Raw genomic sequence first — 22,728 nt, 5'->3', positions numbered from 1 at the left:
TTGCCCCCAAAGCTCTGGCCAAGACGAGGCCCTGGGAGTCTGACGTGACCTGTGGGATTATCTGTTTTGAAGTCGTCCTGTGAAGCCTTCTCCTTTGGCAGGAGCCCAGAGCAATTCTCCGGGGTGCGTGTCTCAGGGTCCTGTACCAGCCTGCTTGGACCGGGCTGGGATCAGGACCAGGTCCTGCGGGGGCTCTGAGTCTCTCGCCTTAGGGATGCTAGGTTTTGTTCCTTCCTCTGTTTGTTTTCGATAAAGCAAACATCTTGTCGGCCACCCTCCAGGTAGAGAAACAGACAGCTGCAGGCACGCCCCAGGGGCCCCCTCCCACCCCGAGGGGCCCAGCTGTCCTCTCCGGGGCCTGCTTCAGGACGGGGTTCTTCTTTTCCCGCTGACAGACGCAGATCTGCAAATCGGGAAACTCATGTGGGGCGACAGCGGACTCTATTACTGCATCATCACCACCCCCGACGACCTGGAGGGCAAGAACGAGGACTCGGTGGAGCTGCTGGTGCTGGGTGAGTGGAGGCCGTCAGCCACGTTCCCGTCTGGGCCGGCTCGCCGCGGCCTCCTCCCCTTCCCGGTCCCTGTGCACACGCGCGTGCCAGCAGGCGGCACAGACAGGGCCTGACTTCGGGGCCGGGGCTGCATTTCTCCGTCTTGTTTCTCGGAAGCTGGGGCCCTCTTTTCAGCATCGCCCTGAGTGGTTTTTCTGCTTCCTTAGCTGTGTCCTCTTTCTCCCTTCCTTCCATTTGCACCACTAACCCGGGCTCCCTGGCGGCTCTCCACTCTCAGCTCTACTTATCCTTTTATTTGCCAATTATTGAAGAAAAGGCCAGGCGCCTTTGAAGCAGGATAGAGACCGGGGAGAGCTAGGAACCCACTGGTGAGTCAGGACCTCCTCGGAGAGACGCGGGGAACCTTTTCCCATTGGTCAGCACCACGCAGGACAACTACGGGAAGGATGGCCGAGAACTGAAGCGTGTGTGTGTGTGTGTGTGTGTGTGTGTGTGTGTGTGATATTAAACAGTGGCGAGGGAAAGCACTACAGAGGATATGGCGGTCTTTCATCTGAAGGCGAACTTCTTGGAACCTTGAAGTGTCTGAGTTACGCTCAGAGCCAAATAGGTATCTAATCCTTATTAATGTTCATTTCCCTCCCCCAAATGAACCCTCATTACTTTCAGGGACCGTTCCTCTCTCGCGGGTAGGAGAAATGTCAGTGGGAGATGACCTCCTTCTACGTACTGCAGACTGTGCGCATATTTCGAGTCCTGGAGATGTCGGTTGAACGAGGAAATTAGAACAAAACGTGGGGATGAAAAGAGAAACCACGTGAATCGTAGGGGAAAAGGTAAACACTTGAAGCCACTTTTAAAAAGAAATTACAGTGGCTTGGAGCTGCCAAGAGCCCACGTGATGACAATTTGGGAAGAGAGCTACAGTGCTTTCTTTTAAAGGCAAGTGAGGTTGAAGGTTAATTTTCGTTTCCCGGGAAACTTGGCGCCCAGGAGAAAGTAGAATTTGCTACTTTGGGGTTTTCGTTCTACTCCACAAGGACTGTGTGATTTTGGCAAATCAACAGTACTGCTGCCTTTGTTTTTGAACTCACAGAATGGATTAAGGCAGTAATTATTTATTAATAATTAAGCCTTTGCTTATTAACCAGCCACCCTTATTAGGGCCTTGACTTACGTCAGATACATATATACCTTGTGTGCACCATGGAGTAAAGTCGTCCCTGCCGTGGTTTGCAAAGGAATGGGAAATCTGACAGATACTGACAAGGAAACGGAGACACAAAAAAAGGGCTTCCACCGATGTTGTAAAAACACCCAGGGAAATCAGATTTTGCGTCGGCTGAGACTTGGTAACTCAAAAGGAATCCACAGATCAATTCTGCCCAATCACACATCTGCTAATGGCCAGGCCTGAAACAAGTGGGCGCTGGGCCTGCAGTCCGCTGACTGCGGACGGTTATTCGGCCAGCGCAGGCGTCCGAGGGGGAGGTAATCGCTGGGCCGGAGGAGAGGCCACAAGTAGAACTCCCGTCAGTCATTCGGCCCCAGCTCGGCAATCCTGGGGGAATGAAGACAGACAGCTGTCTCGGAGGAGGAGGAGGGGCGGAGTGTGGGAAGGGCGTCCCCCTGGGTCAGACACGCAGAGTGACGTGGTGAGGATGCCATCCTGGGACACAGAGGTGGAGAAGGGGGAGCCCCAGTGAACAGGAGGAGGGCAGGGGAGACCACGGAAGCAACAAGATAAACAGGGGTGGGGCCCGGGCCAGGGGAAGGGGACTCACAGGCGGCCACGCAGGGATCAGAGAAGTTCAGAGCCCCAGACGTGGAGCCGTGTAAACTTTTCCAGGCAATGCTAGCTGTGTGAGCTTTTTAAAGGGGTTAGTTTGAGATCTACGGGTCGTTCTGCATGCGTCAAGGACCCAAATGCAAAATTTGGAGTTTCCGTCGTCTCGACTGCCTTCACAGAATGTTTCAAAATAGTGTCACTGATTTAGAAGTTCCAAGTATCGGTGATTTTGTCCGGTGGGCCTGTGTTAGGTGTTGTTTTCAGGTGAGGCCCAGGGAAGCTGATGTCTGAGGTCAGCCTCACAGATGAAGACCTCGGTGCGGGGTGGGGAAAGATGCCTGGGCCAGGTGTGCTGATTTCAGCCCCCCAGATGCCTGGGCCCCTGGCTCAGCCACTGAATGTCACATGAGGCCTGGAGGGTCCACCCTAGTGAAAGAGGGCTGGGAACAGGGAGTGGGGGACGGTGTCTCCCAAAGAGAAATCGCGTGGAAGAGGGACTGGGAACTTGTGGAGTGACCAGGTAAAGTGAGAACAGGCGCACAAGTGGCCATGGAGGGTGTCCATTCCGGTGCAGAGCGGGAGCTGTGAACGAGTGGAGACCCCCGAGGACCGACCGCCTTCTTGGGGGCAGCAATGGCTCTGTCCCGAGGGCAGAGGCTGGCAACTCCCTGGTGAGTGGGAGCGGGCTTCTGTGCCTAGGAAAGGTCCTTTAGCCGAGTGACCCTGGAGCTTCATGTCAACTCGGAAATTCTCGCATTGAAAAGTAGGAGAGCGTGAGTGACGTGACTCCGTTGGACGAATGAGGACCTGGCCTCCCAGGGATGCGCCGAGCAGAGGGCTCCCGGGCCGGCCGCGCAGTGTGTTGCTCACGCCCAGGAAGCCAGGGGAATCCATGGCGGTCTTCTGCACGTAGGTCTGAGCTAGACAGAGCCACCCCGCTGCCGATGGTCACTGAAATGTCAGCTCTTCTTGGGGACGATCACAATGCGGGGAGCAGAAACTGGCAGGAAAGTCAGAGAGCCGGTCAGTAAGGAAAGCGGAGTCGGAGGGTCAAATCAGAGGCCAGCTTAGGAGGAATTTTGTTTTCTCAAGACACGCAAAGGTGAAGATGGACAAGGGGACGGAGCAAGGTTAAGTGTCTCCTACGGAGGTCTGAGGAGTTGGGACTTTGTCCCGAAGGCTCTGGGGACTGGTGGAGAAACGTTAGCAGGAGAATGAGACCAGACCTCAGGGCTGGAGCAGTGACTGGCCGCCGGGCAGACAGAACCCTGGAGACAAAGTGCCGGAAGAGAGGGGGCCCTTGGGAGGCTGCCGGGGTCACATGCATGAAAGGTTGTAAGATCCTGAACCAGAGGGGTGGGTGGGCAAGAGACAATGTGTGACAGAAACGTTTCTGAGAAGGCGGTGCTGGGTCTCAGTGACTAAAGTGTAAAAGGAAATGACGGGGGAGGGGGGGGGGAAGGCGAGATGAGTCAGAAGGTCACCGTGCCCCCTGGCCCGCTGGGCAGCCACCTGCTCTCCACCTCAGAGAGCACACAGGCTGGGGAGCAGGCTTGGGGCAGGAGGGTGAGTTTGGCTCTTGACGTGCCTACAGTGAGCGGTGTCAGGGGCACCAGGTGGAGTCCCAGTTAGAAACGTGTGACTCAGCAGAGGAACGAGGATGAGAGGACATGGTGTGGGAACCAAGGGTGACAGTCAGAACCGCGAACGGCCAGGTGAGTCACCCAGGAGGATTCTGCAAATCGAAGAGGGCCAAGGGCAGACCCCGTCGGTCCCGTGTTCTGGTTTCACTTCGTGAGCGTGGAAATGTGGGCACTGCACGTGGCCTTGTCCCCAAACCGTGGAAGCTTCTCAGCAGCGCTGGCCTCTGGGCACGTCAAGGCGAGGGCCCACTCTCGTGGGTCTTCCTGCTGGTCCTGCCCCGCCGGGTCTCCACTGTACAGAAGCTGAAGGGCATGTGTTTTCAGTGATAAACGGGCAGAATGCATAACTAATACTCACTTCATGCCTCTAAATGTGCATCAGTGCGGAGCCTGTGTTTGTTCACCGATAAAGTGTCTATAAACGTCTATAGTTGCAGGTGAGCTCACGTGGTTCAATCTCGTTGCTCCTCATTCTCTCTCCGGGCATTTGAATTATTACTAGCGATAGAATCCATCGAGGGTTGTGGCAGTGACAGAGTTAGTTGCTGGTTAACTGAAGCCGAAAGGGACTTGCTGGAAGGAAATCAACATTGCAAGGAAGACTGGAAAAATCAGTCTCGGAGAAGGATAGCAGTGTGTTAGGGGACACTTGTTAACTTCTGTAAAGGCAGCCCCCAAACCTCAGCGACCTACTGTGGAAGCTGGTTACCGCATCTCGTCGGAGGCGTGGGTGGGAGGCCCACCCGGTCGCTCCCTTCCGGATGTTGGTCTAGGGCCTGCGCTGTTCAGCTCTGCTGCGGTGAGACCTTCGCTCCCCGCTGCGCAGAGGAAGAGAACGGGGACTTTTTAGAGGATGGGTCTGGCACAGACACGGGCCGCTTCTTGCTATTTTGTACGTGCCCAGAGAGAATGTTTTGAGGATCACAGCGCGGTGCCTGTCCTGCCCGAGGTGCTCCAGGGTCCGTGCAGTGAGAATTGATGGGCAGTGAATCAATTCAACCGGTGTTTCTCTCTCTGACCTTGTATTTTCCCACTTAAGAATCAGTCTCAGGAGAGAGAGTCTAGTTGGCCCATTTTGGAAGATCAAGGGCTCTTGGAGGCTGATCTCTCAGGCTGTGGAAGAGAATTGATGTCCCAGAGGAAACGGGGGCACTGTGACAGAAAAGGGAGACAGAAGGCGAGATGTCCCGGATTATCACGTGGCCGTCGCCGTGTCTACCTGCTCATATGAATGTGCACGGCGAACAATTTGTCGTCCCCCAAATGTCCCTATTTTGACCTTGCAAGGTGGGGGAGCAGGAATTATCTTCCTCATTCTCCAAGATAAGAATTTAATGTGCAGGTTTTAGGGCTCCTCTCCCAGTGAACAGGCAGGGTTGACGACCAAACCCCAGTGCGTCGGTCCCTGGCCTCATCCCCTCGCACGAGACCCCGACGTGTGTCTGTGAAGAAGCCATAGTCTGGTCGCTGCTCGAAGTCACAGGAAGACGTTTGCTTGTCCCGGCTCGGCTTCAGGACTTCACTTTGGTTCTTGGTAAAACTGCCGTAACCGTTGACCGGGACCCTCACTTCCAAGGCACAGTTAGTTGTTCCTGCCTGGATGGCTCCCTCTGCACCCAGCACGGGCTCCCCTCCGCCCACGCATGGGTTCCGGAGTACCTGAAAACAAACGAGTAGAGAAACAGGGCCTCGGTGGACTCACTTCCAACCACTGCAACCGCACGGAGCGCCTCCCCACCTCTCTGTGGCGATGCGGACGGTACAGCCATTCTGAAGCTGGGTAGGCACGCGGCATCACGGGCGCATTGATGCGACTGCGACACAGACCTTAGAAATATTCAGACAGACGTGTGGGACTGGAGGGCTGAGCCAGCGCAGTCGCAGAAGGTGGGAGTGTCCAGAAACCTGCCGCCCCGAAGTCAGACGTGGGTCCAGGACACGCTGTGTATAACCTGGAACCGGGCTACCATTGGGGAGGCAGAACGTCCCCTCGGGCATCTCCGGCTCGCCAGGGGAGGCTGTGCTGTCCAGGAAGGCCCAGGCCGGGAGGTCATTATTTCAAAACCTGAAAGTAGCTCACCTTGCCCTTCTTTCTCTGCACAGGACGAGGGACGGATCTCTTCCGCCTGATGTCGCTTGTTTTTTTTTTTTAAGGGCCTTTAAGCAGAAAAAGGAGGGCGAGGTGCCAGTGGACACGGGGCCAGATGCTCGTTCTTGCCTCTGGCCGGGGAATAGACGAAGAGGCTGTGAACCCGGGCGTGTTCAGATCACAGCTAAGGGAGACTTTGCTAACACTAAGCGACAGGTTTTGGAAATTGTGGTCAGTTGAGGGAACTTACAGGTGCTCCCTATCTAACAGGATTTCAACAAGGAACAGGATATGAGGATAGTCGAGACAGCCTCCAAGTCCCACCTAGGCTTTTGACTTTATTTAAAAAGTCCACAGGTTGCGGAATTAATTTTCCGTATGGGGCTAGGTCGGCCTCAGATCCTGCTGTCTCGTTCTGTTTTAGAAGAAAACGATGCACATTTCTTGTAAAAATTTCAAACAAAGCAGAAAAGTATGGAGGAAGAATAGAGCTCCTGAAATCTCCCCGACCACGGCAGATCCGTGACCACGGCAGACTGCTGTGGTCTTTAGGACTTGATTGCAAGGGACAGACCTGGGTCAGGGGCACTTTTGCGTTAGGGGACCAAGAGGTCCCTGGGTCTTCCCAGCTTCAAGCCTGGCGAGTGTCAGTGTGCGGCATGTTCTGAAGACCCTCTGTGTCCCCCCTGTCCCCAGACCGGGTCTCTGCAGTGAACCCAGGCTTCATAGCCTTTTGGTACCTTCAACCTCAGCAGGCCGATTCCTCCCTGTGAAGGTCATGCCCCGGGACTGCCTCAGTTTCCCCAGCACGCATCCCTGTTTCCTTCCGTCTCCTCCTGTGACTCTCCCAGGAGTGCAGCGCGTGGCACCTGGGGACAGGCATGCACAAATTCAGTCAAGTGAAGCTGTTCACATGCCTGTGCCTGGGGTCATTACTCTGGTCTAAAAAGACCCTTTCTGCCCATGCATGTTAAAAACAGTAAGACACCCGGGAATACTTGGAGGGGACATCTCAGAACTGGCATTAGGGATTAAAAGCTTTTTTTCCCCTGTGACCATTGTCATACACTATGATCCTGATTTCAGGTGTACGACCCAGCAATCAGACATTTATATAATGTACAAAGTGATTGCCCCAATGAGCCAGGGCCCACCTAACCCCACATGTCATTTCGCAGTTATTTCAGGTCACTGGCTGTGCCCCGGGGACTGTTGGGGGGCTGGGGGGGGACATGTTTCCCAGGCCATGCAGAAATGCTTCAGCGCTCGCCTCTGTTGGGATCCCTCCCCACATTTGTTCTGCTGTTTAGAAAGGGCTACTTGTTGCCAAGGCTCCCCTCCCCCATCCTCTCTGCCGGCCCAGCCCCGTGCTGCTAACCAAGGAGGTTTGCCAATTAAAAGGGCTCCCAGAGTTCCCATGGCAACAGCCTCCTCACAGGTCTTTGTCGCCTGCTCAAACTTTGATCCCTGAGAGCAGCGGCTGCTGGAGAGCTGGGAGATTTACCAACAGAGAGGGGGTTAGAATTGGCAGGGAGGAGAGAAGAAGTCCTCTCCCAGCAGCAGGAGAGGTGATGACGGAGGCCCTCTCTGGCCACGAATCGGGGTGCTTTCTGCGGAGCACCTTCCGAGTGGGCTGAAGCCATGTTCTCCTTCGTAGATGTGACTACACATCTGAAGCACTTTGTGCTGCTTCAGAGGACGGCCCCTGCACAAAAGACCGAAACTGGGGTTGATTCTTGGAGGAGGGGGGAAGCCCTCTCTCTCTACCTGGGCCTTCGGATTCCTACAAGAGCTGAGACAGTGGGGACAGAAGAGAGAGAAACTGTCAGCCCCTTGCCCATCCTCCCTGCCCTTTCTCTGGAGCCTGGCCTTGGCCTTGGGCTGACCTAGCTGCCTCTTGGTTTTGAGAAGAACCAGAAGGAGGAGGAGAAGGAAGCGCTGGAAAAGTTAGCCAGGCGTCAGCTAAAACCTGATTCCGCCAGTGACTGTCGAAATGGGCCTGGATAGTCATCGTGGGGTGGGGGGTGGGGGGAGTGCGCTGTGGAGCCTCCTGGGACTGGGTCAAGGCCCCTCTCTCCATCCGCAGGGCCCTGCGGACCTCCCCCACTGTTCATCGGCTGCCTGGCTCTTTCACTTAAACCCCACCCCTACTTCTGCCTGCAAAGTGCCCGGCACAGGGAGGGTTCAAAGTCAACAGATGACACTGTCTCGTCCCTCCAAAAACCACTGCCTTTTGGGAAAGCGAAAGATTCTATTTCTGAAGCAATCGGAGAACACCAGAAGAGGTGAAAACTGCATGGGTATTACATATCCAGGCTCTCGCCTCTCAAGAGGGGGCTGCTTGGCCCCCGGGAGACCTTGGGAAATGTCGGGGAGCAGTGCTGGCTGTGCCCCAGGTAGGGCACTCCCTATTCAGCACCCTGAAGTGCACAGGACAGCCAGCCTGCCACACCCTGCAAAGAAGTATCGGGCCTGAACTGACCCCAGTGCCAGGGTCGTGAAATCCTGACTTGTCCAAACACAGGTCAGTCTGAGTACTGCATGAGGTGCCCCTCGAAGAGCAGGCTTTGGGGTGCTATGCCCCAGGGCTCAGTGCACGACACAGCCATGGACGGGTCAGTGTGGAGCCCAGTCTCCTTGTCCGTAATAGCAGGGTGGGGGTGGTGAACGAAAGTTAGGCAGGAGACCTGTCGTGAGGACAGAATGGCGTGTGGTCAGGGCGCAGTAGGGGTGCGTGGTTCCCCTGTCCCACCCTCCCATCCCCCGCTTCTCCTTGCCGGCCCTGATACCTCCAATGCAAGGGAACCTCCCCAGGGAATTCTGTGTCTAGGACCCTTGCCGATTTTCCTTCAGCCAGGCCACAGACAGGCCTTGCTGAGCCAGCAGCTGTGAACTGGCAATCCCATTACCAACAGTCCCGTTTTCCCGGGGACCGCTGTGCAGTGCCCGGCCGGCGGGACCCCATCCGCCCCTGGGAATCTCCCTGCCCGCAGGTTTCGGGACGCTCTGTCCCAGCATGCTTTGGCTGCTGTTGGAAGCCCACAGTTCTCAGTGGCTTTCTGTTAATTGCAGGGTGTTCACGACCTAACGGCGAGGGGTACGCACAGGCCATTGGAGGAAGCCTGGGGGGTGTTGGGGAGCATCTAAGACTTGTGTTAGGATCAGCGTGGTCCTGGGAAGGCTAGACAGGGCAACTTTGTGATTTATGTCTGAACCAGAGACTCTCAAGAGCAGGAAGGGAAGGCACTTCCTAATTCATGTCGGGACATCTGCATCAACCGGAAACGTCTAGGCCAAGTGGTGTGGCGGTCACCCCATCTTTAGAGATGGCCACCATGAGGTTCCCCTTTGATGGACAAGAACTGAAGTTCCAGAGGAGCTGGGAGCAGCTTGGAGCGGCTCGCGGCCCCTGCGGAGCCCTCGCCATCGCTGGCCTTTCGTTTCATTCAGGGGAACCTGCCCTGCGCAAGTCTCCAAGCCAGGGGCCAGCCGACACGCGGTGCTTTGCACATCTGCTCGCTGAGAAACGGGCGCTAAGATTTCTGCAGGGTAGGGGACGTCCGTTTAGGTTCTTCCACGCCTGGGTTGTTAAGAGAACGAATGGGGTTTTGCAGCGCCCTGTCCCGGTCCCAGGTGCCCCGCCCCCAGGCTCGGCAGAGCGCTGGGCCTCCAGCCGCCTCACTTGTTGCTCATGGCGGTGGGAGGAAACTGGCCTTCAATTAGCGCGCATTCCTCAGCCGTGGTTGCTGTGGTGACGGGCGGGCTGCAGCCGCTAGGTCAGCCGCCAGAATCATTGTAGTCGGTGGATCTGGGGGCAGATGCTGGAGGCCTGCACGCGGGAGAGGGGGTGTCACCGAGAAATCGGCTCAGCCCTGCACAGAAAGAATGGCAGCCCTTGGAAGCTGCTCAGGGGACAGCCACCCCTTTTCCCCCCAAAGCCAGCTGCCGCTGTTCAAGGTGCAGGTTTGCGTTCGCACGGAGAGGGGGCTGGCCCCGGAGGCTGGACAGCCCCCGCCGCAAGGGGTGTGCTCTCCCTGTCTGCCCCCCTCCCCGTGACCACGCATGGAGAGGTGGGGGCTTTGTTGGTTAAGGAAATGAGCCATCCTTGGTGTCTTTGTATCTAAGGTGCCTGCAGCCGTCCGACGTTGGAGCCCAGCCCAGCACGCTCATGTAATCCCCCCGGAATCACACCCAGCGGTAGCTCAGCTTCCTCCTTCCGTGAGCCCCCCCTGCTCCACATCAGTCGGGGGGCAGATCTGGCTGTCCTCTGCATTTTGCCCCAGGCTACCGCGAGCTGTTACATTACTGATAACGTTTCACATCTGTCCACTCCCCAAGGGCAAGGGGCTGGGTCACTGCCCCACTTTGCGAAGGCAGAGCACTCGGCAGTGGGTTTTCGTCATTGTGTGTCAGTCTGTGGGGCGATGATGCCACAGACACATTTGAGGGGCGCTCACTGCAAAGACGACGGGATGAGGAAGCAGCTGCCGCACAGGTCCAAATAAAGGACAAGCCAGTCTTGAGGGGGAGTGAGGTATTGGGGGCAAAAACCCGCAGGAATGGGGTGAGTAGACCCAGGTTCTGTTCCCCGATTGATCACAAGTCCTCTCTGTGGACCTGGGTCAAACCGGTAACCTCTCCGAGCCTTGGGTTCCTGAAAACAGCTCTATCAAATCTGATTCTAGAACTCTGCGAATAGCATTTGGGCCAACCTTACAGTCACCGCCCCAAAGCCCCAAGAGGTCATTAGCAGACGGGCTCAGAGCACTCAGCCCTTGGATGGAGAGAGCTCAGCGTCGGAGTTATTCACACGACTTAACTCGAACTCAAATGTGAAGGACACAAAAAGAAAGAAGATGTGCGAGAAGGGCTTGGATGCGTAGTTTATCAATATGTACATCCAAGGAGGGGGCTGGCGCCCCCTTGGTAGGAGAGTCACACGCTCTGATCACTGCATGGTTGCCATGGGAATACAGAACAACAATGGGAACGGGTGTGCCCTGGGGAAGTTTCTAATCTATTTGAAATTCCAAATAGCCGAAGAAACAAGTTTATGCTTCCAAGGCCGGAGAAAGGCGTCCACTCTCCTCACACACCTAGAAAAGAAACATTCGTGCCCTGGCTGGTGTAGCTCCGTGGAGGTGCCTCAGACCCGACGCCTGTCAGAAGCCAGCACGGCCCATAGTGGGGCTTCGCTACGGGAGCGGTGGAGGGGTCCCACTGCTGAGGACGCCAAGCCTCGAATGCAGTCTCTGCCCCGGAGCTTTCTGTCCCTGTGTGAAGGCGCACCCTGCGGGCGTGTCTGGTGGCCCTCTGAGCTTGGCAGACACTCCTTCCCTGGGCAGCAGGCTCGCGGGGCCGTCAGCCCAGGACAGTCTCGGAGGCTGTGTGTGGTATGGATTTGAACAAGGCGGGACAGTCGGACGTGGGCGAGCGGTGCTCTTGGGAAAGAAGGGGAGTAGGTCCTGCCTCGGGGGGCCTGGCCCACCATGAAGGGAGTCTTAGAATCTCGGGGAAATGTCGCCAGGACGGGGTTTGCTGGGCACAGTGCAGCGCTAACACCAGGTCTCTGGGGGAAGGCCCTGGGACCAGGGGGCAGCCAAGGTCAAAAATGCAGGAAAGGCAGACGAAACCTCTGCTTTTGGCAGGGAGAACGTGCTTCACCTCAGCTAAGTCCTGGGACAAAAAGTGGACGGCTGACACTGGGTTCTGACACTCACATGCCAGACATGGGGCACTGGCTAGCCCAGAGTGTCTCGAGTCTGGGGGTCCCATCCTGTTCCCCTCCAGGCCCGTGCCTGGCCCAACATGCGAGCCTTTGTTGATTGAACTAATGAGTGAGGATGAGTGAATGAATTGGAGACACGCCACAAGTAGTGGTTCCGAGGAATACGAACTCGGGGAGAACTTCAGGGTGGCCACTGCCGTAGGGGACGGTGGAGGGACGACGTGAAGGTTGTTCAATCCGCAGTATGTGCTTCTGCCCTGATCGTCCAACCTGAGGTCTGTGGATATTCTGGGCTACGACACGTGTGACACTTTGGTGTGAAACCGGCACCCCTGTGCGCCTGTACTAAGGATTAGTATGCCTGCGTCGTTCAGTTGATTCATAGGGAAATAAATTTTTTAGCAGTCCTGGGTTCTGCAAGGTTCGGGGAGAACGGAGGCCCTGCAGGCAAACGGTGTTTTCTACCAGCAGTTTGAACTACGAAAAGAGAAAGCAGGGCCTTCTGCTGGCAGGGTCTGTCTTCACCCCTTCCTCAGACATTCAAGGGACGTGGAACCGCCGTTCCTCCACTGGACGCTGGGGGGACGAGCGTGAGTCGTGGTGCTGGCAGAGTCTGGTGAAAGCGGCCGTGTGTCTGTCTGCTCCGATTGTTGGGATGCTCCCGGGGCAGGTCTTCAGTAGACGTGACCGGTTGGAACAGGAAGGAAGGGGAGAGCATTTCCAATGGGCAGCGGCGTTTCTCCGGAATCTCCGGGCAACAAGATGGAAGCAGAATGCTTTTCAGAAACAGGATCCCAGCGGAAACCCACGTGTTAAAATGCCTTTAGTCCAGGGGAATGTAGGTCACGGCATCAAAGCCGGAGATCCTCACTCTGTCCGCTGTGGGTGTGATGGGGGTGACCCTGTCCGCTCTCCCCAGACTCCGACTGGTCTCGATTCCAGAGACCTTTGACTTTCCCCTCTGGACCATGAGAGTGTATCACCAGGCCAGCCAGGGGCCGGCCACACCGGCACCGTGGGAAGCCGTGGTGTCTGCTTCTGAAACAGCCGTGGGCTGTGGTTTCCAGGAGAACGAGAAGCCCGACGCCCACCATTCTGTTGGAGCAACAGACTCTCTGAGTCCCCTGTCTGCATTCCTGACAGTCTCTCCTTATTTTAGTTTTTTCAATTACAAATGTCAAGAAAAATCTAAAACACGGAAGCCCCTTTAGTGTGCTTTTCCCGTGCTCCTTCCAGCTCCCTGGAAGTGGGAGGAGCCAGCGGCGTGGGGTGTGACACCTTCAGACTGGGCCCTGGGTGTCTAGAACTTATGTGCACTAATGTTCCTGGTGAAGAAGCAGGGTCCGAAGGCCGTGGAGGTCACCAGAGCCTGTGGAGGAATCCAGTTTTCGTGTTTCATGCGTGCTTGGCGGTGCGTGATCTCGGGGCTGCAGACAGCCCCAGCCGCGGTTTGTACAGCTTATCTGGTGTTCTTTAAAAGTCTTGAATTGGTCACAAACATTCAGACATCAGGATATTTCGCGTAAAAAATCTGGGGTCTGGTTAACCTTGAAGACACACTTGTCTGGGGCAACAGCTAACAGCTGGCCAGATGTGGGCAGTGGCAGCCCCTCCAGAGGCATAATCTGCCGTTTGCAACCCCCCCCCCAGACTGCGTCCCTTACTTTTGCATTCCCTGCTGGTCCCTACAGACTGGGAGAGCTACGATTGCAACCCTAGTCGCTGAGTATCAGATTTGAGAACCAAAAATGTCCCGGACAGGGTTCCCTATACCGGGAGTAATAAGGGGTGCTGTGAATAATTACTACAGGACAACCAGGGTAAACCAGGACTGTCCCCGACAAACCCAGTCAAATGGTCTCCCCACGTACAGGCCACTTCTTTGGCTCAGGAGAGCAGTTGAGGCCCAGGAAGAGGAAGTGGTTTGCCTGTAGTCATCACCATGGAAACGCCGGGCAGTGCCACGCTGAGCCCCCAGCCCCCGTCCGCTGCTCACTCCAATACAACACGCTCCGCAGGCCACGTCTGAGCACTGTTCCCCCTTGAATGTCTGGGTTCTTACAGTTAATAACCATCACGGCTAATTTCCTGTGGGAACGCACAGATCGGCAGCTCGTATCATCGATACTATTTCTATTGTGAGTGTAATTAATGAGTCTAGAGAGGCCTCAGCACTGGTAGGCTTGAGAACGAGAGCGTAAAAGCAAGAGAAACTTCTTTTACTGGATACAATAAGAGATACACTTTGAAGTGCTGACTGTCCAGGGTTTTTAAGTACGTGATAACTGGCTTGCTAAAAACAGTGTGTATTGATTTCCTGATCCTTGGCTGGAAATTAATATTAATTATGCCTTTAGGAGAGGTAGATCCAAGATCCCAGGTTCCCAAATGCTTAGCCAGCTGTCGACCGCTTTGCTGCGTTCCCAAGAGACGTCTGTACAGAGAACACTCCAGAGGAGACCAGGGATGCTCTTGATCACTGCCCAGACCTTGCCCCAAACCCCCGTCTGACCTCCCATCCTAGAGAACTGGACCAGACCCGTGGGAGCCCCTCCGAGCCCCTCGTGAAGGCTCAGGCTGAAGCCTGGCAGGAGCCCCCCCGGGGGACGCCTTTCCCAGCGCCTCCCGTGGCTCTCACACGTCCCCCGCCCTCTGAGAGGCCTTGCACCGTTCTGAGCATGTCGGCCGCACACGACAGGCTGCAGACGGAAGGGAGCTCTCCCTGCCCCCAACCACACCGGCGCTGGCCTGAGTGCCCCGCTGCGTGCTTCCTGTCCCTTGGAATGAACCCCGGTTCTGACAAACTTTCAAATGCGGGACCATCACCAGGGCCTGTGGGAGAGGTGGCCGGCACGCATTTACCACACTGGCCTGGGATAGTGGAGGAGAACCGAGAAAAAGCAGAGGAAGCAAAAACCCCTTTCCCCCGAGTCCCTAAAACACCTTGCCCTGGTCCAGCATCGCCCCCTGAATGGTGGCCTGGATCCGCTCCCCTTTCTTTGACCCCCCTTCGGAGCTGCTTTTCTGTGTGGGGAGCGGGGGGAGCTTGAGGGAGGAGAGGACAGTGCCCGGCCATGACCTTCCAGCCCAAAGTGTAGACCACACAGGCGAGTGACTTTTTCTCTGCGCCCCACCCACAAATTTCACCAGGAATGGAATCAATGCCCCCTGACATGCATGAACCAGACCCCAGCAGCATGGAGCTGATAGACCAAGCCTTTGAAGTGTCAGTATCTGGGCTATAAGTAAAAAACACCATTCATTTCATGCTTTTTCCTCTTTTGATGTGATTACTAAAAAAGTGAGAATGACCTGTCGCTCTACGGTTCTGGAAGCATGTCACGCGCACAGATACACTGCATTCGGGGGCCACAGGGACCTTCGGCCAGCCCAAACCTGGAAGGCGGTGGCTGGCTCGCCGGTTCCCACGGCGCCTCGTTTACAAGCCAGACCGCGGAGCTGTCTGGCGCGGGCACAGGTCCCACCGGGGCCCTGACACTCCCCATGATGGGAGAACGTGCCAAGAGCGGTTGCTATCGGTCAGGCTGGTTTGGGGAAGATCTCTTCCCCAGGTCTTCGGGAACCCATTTCCCGAAGGGCTCCTGGCCAGCAGGAGCCTCGGGCCACCTGTGCGGGCACCGGCCCCTGCAGCGTCTCTGCCAGGCCACGCACAGGGCACCTGGGTCCACACAGCGCCCCCTGTGGGCGCCCTGTGGGAAAGCCCTGCGGTAGACTGGTGGGCAGAGGACTGTTGAAGCCTGAAGGCGCGTAGGGGCATGCGTGGCCGACCTAGCTTACTTTCCTTGCTCTTGAAAATTTTAATCGTTGAATGATCTCCAGGCCATAAACAGAATCATGTAGTGAGAAAACTGCAAGTTAAAATCTACCACGTACTTTGTTTTTATACAGACTTAGGGGTGTCTGTGGATGTTTGGAAATGTAGGTTGAATGTGTCTGGGTGCAGACGGGTTGGACTTTCCAAAAAAGTGTGCAGAGAAGGAAGTGGAGTGAGTGGAGACGGTGCGTGTCGGTCTGCTCCGGCAGGTTTTTCCCACTAAAAGCAGAGATTTCCTCCTCCTGTAAATAGTTGGAGCAGAAGTTCTCTGACTGCTTCCCCCCGGTTGTGGGGCGCCGGGCCACTCACACGGCTGCCGGAGACCGGCCGGGAAGGTCATTCTCTGGACCGAGCCCAGCTGCTGCTGCGATGGGCCCCGCGTGCCCCCGTGAGCGTGGACCAGTGTCCGGCGTGGGGACGGCGCCCACCGCGGCCAGGCTTCAGGCTATTCTCCTGGGGAGTAACCTCTTTCCTTCTCTTCCCCTTCCACCTCTTCTAGGCAGGACAGGGCTGCTTGCTGACCTCTTGCCCAGTTTTGCTGTGGAGATTATGCCAGGTACTCAGTCCCCGAACTCGCGTATCTGCCTGCTTCGCTGTCCCTCCATCTGTCTGCTTCTGTCTTAGTCACTGACTGCTCCCTTCGGTTTATTCACACAAGTGTCTCCATGTGTCTGGGGTCCTTTCCAGGATGAACAACTAAGCCCGTTGGGAGAGCCTTTGAATTGTGTATCTCCTGTTATTAGACCCTAAAAGAATAATGGGAATTCAAAATGGGCTGAGGGGGACCCAGTTCCCCCGTGCCAGGCCCACAGGTTCTTCAGCCCCCTCCCTGCCCACCTCGGTGTCTCAGCCACACACAGAGTTCTAAGCACCTTAACCGAGTCATTACTTGTCTGCATTCCTTATGCCCGAAGTTACACGTTTACCCATTCATTTAGTCTGCAACTGTGTTACTCTGAACTGCCATTTATAACTCCAGCCATGTACCCCTCCCTCCTTGGAGGTACACATCTACATACCTGGTCTGCTTTGTATACAATTTCAGGGCCTTCTGGGGCCCCTAAGTCCTTGGGGAGTGTCTGCAGACTGTAGGTCAAGGACCCGTGTCCCAAATGCACACCTCTGACTTTTTACGTAGCTTGAGTTGAATGCACCAGCCTGGACAAGCCAACGGGAGTTTGGTGTGGCCCAGTAGTCCATGACGGAAGGAGGCTCAGAGAGAGACCAGAAGGGACCACGGGGGAGGGCACAGCCTATCTCGGGGAGTAGGAGCAGGTTCCGTCTTGCTGTGGAGGGGTTTTGCCCAAGGTTTAAGAGCTGCCTGGTGGGTCAGAGCTACAGAGAGAGACAAAACATTCCTGGCCATCGCTTTTGACTTGATTCAAGGTTTAAGAAACGTCCCGAGTCTTCCCGGTTGAGCTTCACTCATTATTTTTCCAGGAATTCTTTTGGCTCTGTCCCCTTTGCTGACCAGCAATACAGACATTCTCTTATTCATGCTGAGTCCAGGGACACAAGGAGGTGTCCCTCTGTGAGCCCCCTTCTCCCCCGGAATTGGCTCAGTTTGTACCGCTCAGTCCCCTGGAAAGAAAGAAACAATGTTACCTTGCATTGCTTCTTCAAATTAGACATCTCGTACCCCAGTCCCAAGAAAGAGTTACTGTATTTTTTTAATCTGGTCCTGGCTGCCGGGATTCCCCTCCCTTTGACTGGAGAGCCCTTTCACGAGTTACAGTGTTTGTGCGAGGTCACCGGCCAGTCTTTTCTCCCTGACTGCCGGACCCACAGCTCATCCCGTGCGCAGGGCTCCCTCTATCTCAGGGTACACACTGTGACTATGTTACTTCTAAGACCCAGGCCACAGCCCTGAGCCATCCATTGTCCTCAGCAGGAGGCTCTCCGGCCACCCTAGCCAGGCACAAGGTCTTCTCATTGCCTCTCTAAAGAGAGCATGACCGGGTTAGTTGGAACTCAGCATTTCAGGAGGATGAGTGAGGAGGGACGTTCAGGAAACAGAAGTTGCTTTCTCTCTGGGAAATTACGTTCTCAGCGAAGGTCCCCTAATGTTACCCTCATCACAAAACCCTTTATATAATAAAAATGTCACTGAATGTCCTTTTAACTGAAAGAATATTGAATAACCCGCACTTAAGAAAAACAGCACGTACTTAAAGTCCAATGCAGAGGGCTTTTGGGTAGATTATTTTCCATCAAACAAATGGCTCTAATCTTGCAGCTGTTAAGGGAGATCAGAGGTCCCCCCGGTCTCCTGGCATGGGGTGGGTACAGGTGTCGGGCCCTACAGCAAGTCCCAAAAGTGAGGGGTGGGGACAGCGTCTTCTCTGGTTAAACCCCCCATCCCTCATTGTCTCTCAGCATGGTTTGCAGGACGGGTACACGCCATGACGCTAAACTCAGGACAGACGTTCCAGGGGCATTGGGCAGGAAATGGATGACGCCTAGGGACCTGGACCACCTCAGTGTGTTCTGATCTAGGCCAAGTGGACATGGAGAAGTTTTTCTCAGGACTTATACTTCTAGTGACAAGATTAACGAGACTCCCCAAAATGTGTGTCCACAGACCCCACCACTTGAGAGCTCAGCCAACAAGGCCCCCCTCCCCCGGGCACAAGCCTTTCTCCCTTTGTCACGTGCTTGTTCGGACACTGTGGTCGACATGGCAAATCCTCTCCCCTGGAGGGGTCACCCCCTTCTGGGACCTGTGCTGGTCACTATGCATTCTCCGTAGGACCGAGGTGAGGTGACGTCCCTCTTCTTGGCCAGTGTACATATCTCAGTGCCCAAGGGCCCCTGGGTTTGGGGGCTCTGTGCCAGGCAACCAGGTGCCTTCCTCCCCAGGCCCCCGGCCCGCGGGGAGACGCCCACACACATGCCTGTCCGCCCTGACGCGGCGCTCTCTGTGCGTCCTTCCAGAATGGGTGTTCGTCGGCCTGGTGATCCTGGGAGTCTTCCTCTTCTTCGTCCTGGTGGGCATCTGCTGGTGCCGGTGCTGCCCGCACAGCTGCTGCTGCTACGTGCGCTGCCCCTGCTGCCCCGACGCCTGCTGCTGCCCGCAGGCCTGTGAGTACGGAGCCCAGGGGCAGTTGGGGAGGGGCCTGTGGCCGCCACTCATTCCAGACCCCGCCCCCCACCGGGAGCCCCGCCTCCCAGAGCTGACCATCCTCATTTGCCTTTCGCCACCATTCACCTCTCCATGCTTCTTGTCCACACCTGTCACCCGGTGTTCGGAGTGCTCGTTGACACGATGACGACAGGAAGGGCAGGTTCAGGATGGCGAGGTTGGGGCATTCACACCCAAGGGAGCCGCCTCTGGTCATGCTCCCGCCCCCTGTACCCCCTCCCTCCTGGGCAGAGCGTGCAGACCACCGCCGTGGGCACCACCCAGCCAGGGATGGAGTTCATTCACTCCCGTGCCAAAATGATGTGTAGAGGGACAGTCCCCCTTCTGGGAGTCCCGAGTTCATGTGACTGGCCACGCCCAGGTAGGCATGGAGTTTGGAGCCCTGCCACCTCTTGTAGGAGAGCGACAGCGTGTATGTTTACCGCCCCCAGGAATAAAGCACTTTCTGGAGGAGTCAGGGGTCTGCTCTCCTCTCGGGCTCACAGAGGGCCCTGTGCAAGGAGCTCCTGCTTACCCCGCCTCTCTGGAAGAGGCCCCGCCCCCCTGCAGGCAACCCCGGCAGCCCCAGCAGAGGCCGCCTACAGGCAGTGCAGTTGGGAGTGGGCGGCTGTCACAGCTTCCAGTGCCGCCTGATGACGCGGTCGCTTGGTACTAAACACCGTAATTCCTGATGTCGTCGCTCCCGATGGAGCTGGAGGAGCCCCAGGGAGCGGGGGAGAATGTGTCTGTGAGGTGATTCAGGCCTAGGAGAACACACCCACGGGTGTACACGTCGCATGCACAGGGCACACATACCCACACATGTACACACAAGTGCAGGCACACACAAATACATGCCCTGTGTGTGCACATAGGTGCAGATACACCCGTGGAAACACATGCCCACATGCATGCACACAAGAAACACAGGTACACACACACGTGTGCCCACAAAGTACAGATGCACGTGCAAATACACACCCGTGTGTGCACATGCCCATACATTCACATGTGCATGTGTGCAGACCATATGCAAACACATGCCCACACATATGCCCACACATATGCCCACAAGTGCAGACGCATGGAAACACTGGTGTGTGCACACACATGCTTGCATACATGCACACAAGTGCAGACATGTGAGAATGTGTGTGTGCACACATGGAACAGGCATGCGCACCTATATACACATGGGTGTGACACGTGACACACACATGTACATGCACACAAAGGTGTGCACACATGGTATGCACACGTGCATGCACACATGCATGTGTGTGTGCACCCACACAAACACAATGTGCACAACTGCACAGAGATGCACACATGTGCACCCGTGCACGTAGGCATGTGTGGGCACACACACACACTTGCACACACAGGCACACACCCAGGANACACATGTACACACAAGTGCAGGCACACACAAATACATGCCCTGTGTGTGCACATAGGTGCAGATACACCCGTGGAAACATATGCCCCCATGCATGCACACAAGAAACACAGGTACACACACACGTGTGCCCACAAAGTACAGATGCACGTGCAAATACACACCCGTGTGTGCACATGCCCATACATTCACATGTGCATGTGTGCAGACCATATGCAAACACATGCCCACACATATGCCCACAAGTGCAGACACATGGAAACACTGGTGTGTGTGCACACATGCTTGCATACATGCACACAAGTGCAGACATGTGAGAATGTGTGTGTGTGCACACATGGAACAGGCACGTGCACCTATATACACATGGGTGTGACACGTGACACACACATGTACGTGTACACAAAGGTGTGCACACATGGTATGCACACGTGCATGCACACAGGCATGTGTGTGTGCACCCACACAAACACAATGCGCACAACTGCACAGAGATGCACACATGTGCACCCGTGCACGTAGGCATGTGTGGGCACACACACACACATGCACACACCCAGGAGCTCCCTGAAGTGCACCCTCGGGGGCGTGTGTTGTGAGGGTTGTGGAGGGCGGGGCCGTATAACCTCTCTTGCTCTTCCTCTCCCCCCACAGTGTATGCAGCAGGGAAGGCAGCAAAGGCCGGGTACCCTCCCTCTGTGTCCCGTGTCCCCGGCCCCTACTCCATCCCCCCTGTCCCCTTGGGAGGAGCCCCTTCATCCGGCATGCTGATGGACAAGCCACACCCACCTCCCCTGGCTCCAAGTGACTCCACTGGAGGAAGCCGCAGTGGTAAATGTGGTCCTGGACCGTCCTCCCCCCACCCCTCCCCACCTTACACGCTGGTCACAGCCATGTGCTCAGGGATGCCTCTTTGGGACAGTTGTCTCCTCTCTAGAAGTTAGTAAATCCTGTTCTCATCCTTGCCCAAGGTCGGGGCTAACAGACACAGCGAGGAGCACTCAGAAGCTTGGGACATGGTTTACGTCCTGGCACTGTGGTCCAGGCAGGGACAAAGGATGGACCTTCATTAGAAAAATTAGGTGCTAATGAGCACGGAACTGGGAGAGTCTAGGACAGCGGGCTCCATGGTTGCCCAGTCTTCAGGGAAGAGGTGGGACCCAGCAGGGGGCACGGAGCAGCCCCAGGAGGCAGGGGGCGGGAGCCAGAGCTGGGAGAACACAATGTGTGTGTTGGACGGTGTCCGGCTCCTCTGTCTGGCTCCACAGGATGGGGGAGCCCTGAACCCCCTTCCCCAAGAACAGCTGGGGCTTGGCACAGTGGCAGGTGACAGTCACAGCAGACAGAGTCCTGAGTGGGGAGGTGACAGGCTGATGAAGCAGGTGGTCAGTGGGGGAGAGTGGAGTCAGACCCCTGACTGAGACATGAAGAAAGTCGTTTGGGAGGACATGGGAGCCTGTGAACGGAGACACTGGGAGTTGAAACCAGTGGGTAGCTGGACAGACAGACACTCGGGGAGAGCCGTCCCCCACCATGACAGCTTCGGGGAACGGAGGGGAGGGGACCTGGAGACGGGCCAAGGCGTCCAGTGGTGTGTGAGACACACGGAGGCGAACTCGTTGGGAAGGCCCCCCCTTCAGGACACAGGGAGCTGCGGTTACTGGCCCGGGCGGAGGGGGGAGGGGTGGCAGGGCGTGCAAGCATCACCTCCCTGGAGGTGCCCAAACAGAGTTACAGGGTAGTCAGGTGGGAACCATGGGGAGTAGCGGAGTCAAGTGACTTTCATGTCCCGAGATGTGGCTGGGCCACCAGGGTGGGAGAGCGGACATTTCTGCCCTGGGGGTACCCGGCCCAGCCTGTTCCATGAACCCTCAGTGCCGCCCGTGGGAGGGGTGGGCGTCCACGGGGAGCGGGCGGCACCTGGGTGTTTTCTCTCCCTGGAACTAGCGTAGAATCCCCCCACGCCTGAGACCGGGAAGGGGGTCACAGGCTGAGGAGTAAAAGCTAACGATCGGGACACACGGGACTGGAGAGAGAAGACACCAAGCCCGCTTCCCCAGAGGATGGCATGGGCTAAAGGGACACTGGTGGAACCGGCTCCTGCTCTGCCCGCCGCTTCCCTTCTCCCCAGTCTTTCTCCTTCTTCCCCCAGGGCTCTCCCCATCCTTTTTAATTAGGGAGCCTCGTCATGAAATGGTTCCTCTCCCGAGAATGGCAGACCCTCCCCTCTCCTGCTCCCCACCTCTCCCAGCACCTGCTCACTGCAGGGCCGTCGAGTGGGCCCGTCCAGCCACATGGACCGGATGCAGTGAGAGGTGGCCTCAAAAACAGAAAAACCTATTATTTCACACGGCAAGAATCCCCCCAGTAGGTGGCCCTGGGGCCGGCTAACAGAACAGCTTAGGTGGCCTCGCCAAAGGGCCTCGTTCCTTCCCTCCTGTGCTGTCCGTCCGAGCGTTCCCATTACCCCGGGCCGTGGCCACCTTCTAGGGACAGTGTGCGTTCGGAGACAGCAGGCAGGCGCTTGTCTTCCTTGTGCTGCTTTTCTCAAGCGGGAGGGGATGGATGCTTCTAGAAGTCCCGCTCCTTCCCGCTGACTCCTTGCGGTC

The 22,728-nt window shown here is 56.3% G+C and overlaps 1 protein-coding gene across 2 annotated transcripts in view; it reads left to right on the top strand.

Annotated features, from left to right (window-relative positions):
- Positions 1 to 22,728, top strand: part of ILDR2 (immunoglobulin like domain containing receptor 2) — a 48,538-nt gene that overhangs the window by 14,374 nt on the left and 11,436 nt on the right. The window contains exons 3-6 of one of the 2 annotated variants that reach the window (XM_037035145.1): positions 396 to 515; positions 16,099 to 16,155; positions 18,534 to 18,680; positions 20,774 to 20,950. In XM_037035145.1, coding sequence (XP_036891040.1) covers positions 396 to 515; positions 16,099 to 16,155; positions 18,534 to 18,680; positions 20,774 to 20,950 — 501 coding nt within the window. The remainder of the gene's footprint in view (positions 1 to 395; positions 516 to 16,098; positions 16,156 to 18,533; positions 18,681 to 20,773; positions 20,951 to 22,728) is intronic. The other variant, XM_037035146.1, reaches the window with a different exon arrangement.

The sequence above is a fragment of the Sturnira hondurensis genome, unplaced genomic scaffold, assembly GCF_014824575.4.
Source record: "Sturnira hondurensis isolate 20B ecotype Veracruz unplaced genomic scaffold, ASM1482457v3 Scaffold0022215, whole genome shotgun sequence".
Classification (NCBI taxonomy): Eukaryota; Metazoa; Chordata; class Mammalia; order Chiroptera; family Phyllostomidae; genus Sturnira; species Sturnira hondurensis.
Note: the sequence above shows the minus strand (reverse complement) of the source record. Positions and strands in the feature narration are given on the sequence as shown.